This window comes from Arvicola amphibius, chromosome 11 (assembly GCF_903992535.2).
Source record: "Arvicola amphibius chromosome 11, mArvAmp1.2, whole genome shotgun sequence".
NCBI lineage: Eukaryota > Metazoa > Chordata > Mammalia > Rodentia > Cricetidae > Arvicola > Arvicola amphibius.
Window position 1 is genome coordinate 41986548 of NC_052057.2, and position 5298 is coordinate 41991845.

The 5298-nt window shown below is 45.5% G+C and overlaps 1 protein-coding gene across 1 annotated transcript; it reads left to right on the forward strand.

Annotated features, from left to right (window-relative positions):
• The first annotated feature begins 2855 nt into the window (after positions 1–2855).
• Positions 2856–4364, forward strand: LOC119826849 (sentrin-specific protease 2-like). Its single transcript, XM_038348361.1, has one exon. It carries the CDS (start codon positions 2856–2858, stop codon positions 4362–4364), a length of 1509 nt encoding a protein of 502 aa, XP_038204289.1.
• The last annotated feature ends 934 nt before the right edge of the window (positions 4365–5298 follow it).

Genomic DNA, 5298 nt, shown 5'->3' on the forward strand with positions numbered 1-5298 from the left:
ATTGATGACGTTGAGGTCAATCACATCCTTACTAATTCGTCTGCCTTAGGTCTAATGACAACCCCACGCGGCTCAGAATTGTCGTTGGTTCTGTTCTCTTACACTTTCAACATTCATTCATATTCTTACCTGCCTGATTTCTGAGGAGAAATCAGACCTAATATAGTTTTATAGGACTACAAACCATGGGGTTGGGGGGAAGAAAGGGCAGAAGGGGAGGAGGGAAGGGGAGAAGAGAACTTGAGGGAATTTGATAGTCAAGTTGGGGGAAGGACAGAGACAGAGAGCAAGAAAAGAGATATCTTGATTGAGGGAGCCATTATGGGGCTAGCAAGAAACCTGGCACTAGAGAAATTCCCAGGAATCCATAAGGATGACCCCAGCTAAGACCCTAAGCAATAGAGGAGAGGGTACCCAAACTGGCCTTGCCCTATAGTCAGACTGATGAATATTTTAAATATCATCATAAAACTTTCATCCAGTAACTTATGGAGACAGAGGCAGAGACCTGCAGAAGAGCACTGGGCTAAGCTCCCAAAGTCCAGTCCAAGAGTAGGAGGAGCGGGAATATGAGCAAAGAGGTTAAGGCCGTTATAGGGATACCCACTGAAATAGCTTACCTGAGCTAGTGGGAATGCATCAACTCTGGCCGGACAGGGAAGGAAACAGCATAGGACCAAACTAGACTCTTGGGATGTATGGTTGAGACAGACTGAGGGGCTGGGACCAGGATATATCTGTACTGCTTGTACAGGGCCAGGTGAGGGGCTACTCTCCTAAATGCTGTGGCTGGTGAGGGACAGATATAATTCTCCCACTCTTGTGACCTACAGGGCAGCTCTTGACTTCTCGCCCTCATCCACACCACCATATGACAGATGAGGCAGGTGAGGCAGATCTCCCATGCACATGTTCGTCTGCACCCCTGTCAATAGGGTCAGCTCTACTGTGCTGCCCAGGCGAGGTGCAGTGTCCACTTCCCCAAATGCTACAGCTGGTAACAGGGACAATCAGCTCCCTTGCCCATCACAGGTGATAGAGCAAGGCAGGGAGGCCATCTTTCCCTTATCCTCACCACCACAGGGCAGGGGTGTGGCCAGCCATCCCACTCTCACACCTTAGACAAGAGGAGGGTCAGCTCCTTTGCCAGCTGAAGATGGCAAGGGGAAGGGGGAGGGCTTCTTTCCCTCATCCCCACTGCCACATGGCAGATGAGAGAGGCCGAACCAGCTATGCCCTCTTGTGCCCCCAGAGCTGGCTCCCCTGCTCCCCTGTCTACAGGATCAAACCTAAGAATAATAGAAATAGAAGAAGGAGAAGAACTCCAGTTCAAAGGCACTGAAAATATATTCAACAAAATTATAGAAAAAAACTTTCCCAACCTAAATAAACCTAAATAAATATGGTGGTACAAGAAGCTTAGGGCACACAAATAGACTGGACAAAATATATGTAATATTTTTCACCATATAATAGTCGAAATGCAAAGCATGCAGAATAAAAAAGAATATTATGAACTGCAAAGGAAATGGAAAGCATACAACTCAAGAGAGCTCAACAAGTCCCTGAAACTGACCAGATTTACTAGGCCCCTCCCTGCCATAGTAAGCAATAGAAGCTGAGAGTCCCTCTCAGATGGAAGGGAGCTGAGCAACAAGGAAGAGTCTCAGGAGAGACAAACTCAGACCAACTGCCTGGAAGACGCAGACACCACACAGCTGCTTGGAGGATGTTTAGACCAACCGAGTCACTTGGAAAGGACACTCTGTAGCCTGTTGAGCTGTCTGTAGGCTGTGCAGTGTTTCCAGGTTCTCAGCTTTTGTGAGCTGTCACCCATGCTGAGGGTGGGCTATGATGATGCACCTGTCTTTGAGTCATTTCTGCTCTTGTAACCAACCCCTCACCCATACTCCTGTAAGTAACCCCAGTAAAACTCATTGGTTTACCAAGTTGGACTATGGTGGTATCTGTACTTTGGTCCATCCTGGGTTCCCTATCTGGGGAGAGTAGACATGTGCTTCATTTCCCTATGAAAAGTTTTGTCACACAACAGTACCTACTGGGTTCCATAAATGTAAAATTCTACTTATTCTTTGTAATAACTAAGCTTATTGTGAGGAGCCATTTTGAAGGGCAATTATATTTTGTTTTCTGTTATTGACCCTGATGGACAATTTTCTAAAAGATAAATGTACTAATCAGGATGAACTTGGTTATGCCGGGAGGGTAACCTTGTGCTTTGCTGAGGGAAACTGAGATGTGTGTGATTAGTTCACAACCCTCCAACCCTGTCTTCCAACTCCTGAACCCAGTTGGGGGTGAGCAGGGCCACCCTCCCCTCCTAAGAATGTTGAGTTACATTCTTACTGGTCACATCACAACCAGCTACAGAACCTTGAATGCTGTGGCTAGGGCAACCTCAGACTCAGGTATCACTTGTGAGGCTTGCCTCCCTTGTGTTAGCTGCCCGGTTAAGGCCTGGTGTCTTACAGTGACTAGGACAGTCTGTCTGATTTTGGTATCCTGGATCTTTAGCCACTTACTGTGCCTTAGAGGGACTTATCTAAGGAAGTAGTCCTAGAACTCCACGGGGTTTCCCACAGTGGACCCTGGTGAACTGCGAACACTTGATTATTCACCAATCAGTTCCCGATGCTGATTGGCTTCATACTTTGACTGACCCTGATACCCCAATCAACTCTCTTCATCAAGAAAAGCTATTCTGAGCTCTTCATCCTGTTACCGGATAAGTTTCTGAACTTGAGTCAACTTGTGGATTTTACATTTCCTGGAGTAAGTGGTTCTCCGGACATCGGGGTCCGGCACCCAACACAGGTAATCCAGGCAGAGATTCCATGTGGCAACCAGGACCGTGTGGGATGGAGACGAAGTCTGAAGCTTCCAGACAGTGTAGAAAAAGGAAACAGCAGGATGAAGGAGGCGCGGAGACGGAGTCTGAAGCCTTGAGACATGGTGGAAAACTGAAACGCCAGGATGAGGGTAGAACGGATTGGGAGTTTGAAGAGCCCAGCAAGGCTCGGAAGAGGATAGCTCATGAAAAGGGAGATCTATGGCTTCAAAGCCAACAGCCAGTCAAAGAGCAGCCACAGAAACCTCAGGAAGAGAGTCCAAAACAACTAAAGCCTCTAGAGTGGGTCAAAGGTCCACGGGAGCAGGGTGTAACTGAGAGAAAGTCTGCTGATGGTGGCAAGGGTCGTAAGCGGCCCTATTGTGTCATGGAGGAATATGCCCAAGAACACCAAAGGGAAAAGTACCGAAAGTTACAGCAGAGTCTTCAACACAATGGTGACACGAACTCTGACCCACCCAGGGCTGACACAGCCCTCCTGGATACTTTGAACATCAAAGGTGAAGGGGAAGAGCAGAGTCATGGATCCAGTCCAACTCAGAGTGATCCTAAACAATCTGTTGTTGTTGCCACACGAGAATGTCTGTCACCAGACAAAAGAGTAAAGATGTCTACAGAGGAATCATCTGATTCACAGAAGAAAGAGGGAGCAACCCTTGAAGAAAGAAGGGGACAGCACTTGGAGTCTGACTTGAAAGGAGCACAGTCTCAATTCCTGCATAGTGGCAGCCCCAGGTTACTCCCCAACAAGATGCCCATATTTACAACAAAGAAAGAGCCTGTTGCAGGCCAAGGAAAGGGCAGAGGTACCAATGAAGTCCTTGATGTGACCAAGGACATGGAAAAAGAAATCAAGAAGGCACTAGGTCCAGGACCCCAAGAGGAAATCCTTAGTAGTGGATTCAAGTTACAAATTACTAGAGGAGATATCCAGACACTAGAGAATGGTGAGTGGCTTAATGATGAAGTAATTAATTTTTACACGAATCTTCTGGTTCAGCGAAATGACAGAGAAGGCTACCCTGCTCTTCATGCGTTTAGCACTTTTTTCTACCCTAAGCTAAAACATGGTGGCTACAGTGCTGTCAAAAGATGGACTAGAAGAATGAATCTATTTGAAAAGGAAATCATTTTAGTGCCTATTCACCAGGAGGTACATTGGAGTCTAATAGTAATCGACCTAAGGAAACGCAGCATTATGTATTATGACTCAATGGGACACACAGGGCAGAGCATTTGTGAGACCATCTTTCAATATTTACAAAATGAGAGCAAGACTCGAAGGAACATTGAGTTGGACCCTTTGGAATGGAAGCAATACAGCATGACATCAGCGGAGATTCCTCAACAGCTGAACGGGAGCGACTGTGGCGTGTTTACCTGTAAATATGCAGATTACGTTTCTAGAGACCAACCTGTCACCTTTTCTCAGCAGCACATGCCCCTCTTTAGGAAGAGGATGGTATGGGAGATCCTGCACAGTCACTTACTATAACAACATCCTCCCGGTTGCTATGGAACCCTGCACTTTTCCATCAATGCTTCTAGATACTTCATTCAAGATGGAAAATATTTAAAACAGATACTGAGCTGTCCAACACGATAAAGCCCACTCTCTTCAATGAAGTACTAACTTGGCGAGTCCTGCCCAGTGCCACCTGTAGGATGCATGTAACCACTGCAAGCTTAGAAAGTGCTGTTCTACCCATTTAAGAACACATGTCCAAAAATACTGTTTCAATGCTGAATTTAGTTTATGAATTGTTTTTGTCTTCTTGCCTCCCCACATAATTGTTTGTTTTCATTAACTCATTTGCAGTCCTTGAAAGTTGTCATTTTCCAATATCCTATAACTCTCAACTCTATTCCTTGTGTGCACTGTTTATCCCTGAAAGGAATGCCCATTACAGTGTTATTCCCGCTGAAGATCAGGAGGGACATCAACAAGAGGAGGCAGGCAGTGTTGACTAGCCTCTCTAATGCTGGAGCTGGATCAGTTAAATTGAAGTTGGTGTGTTTTTTATGTATTTTTAAAGTTTGAAAATAGTCCAAGAAAGGAAATTGAATTGAACAGACTGATTCTTTTCTGACCCATCAAACTCTATTGGTTATAGACATATGTGGTCCTAGGATGTGGACAAGCTGCTGTCTGCCTGTAAAGGACTAATGTAGACCTGTGTAGCCATACAATGTGGCCAAGCTATTGCCTGCCTTTCCAGGACTCATGTAGATCTGTGTGGCCAAGATTTTGTCTGCCTGTCCAGGACTGTAAAGACAAGCATTATGGCTATTCAAAGACATAGTCTATCCCAGAATTAAGGAGACACACCTTAGTTTTGGAAGTTTATTAGAAATAACTCTAATGGTAAATATCCATTTTTATCTCATGTCTCATTGAATCCAAACCTCAGCTTTGCTACGGCTATATT

Excerpts from the sequence above, each read along its gene's own strand:
- LOC119826849 (XM_038348361.1), top strand. The coding sequence starts at position 2,856 with ATGTGGCAACCAGGACCGTGTGGGATGGAGACGAAGTCTGAAGCTTCC.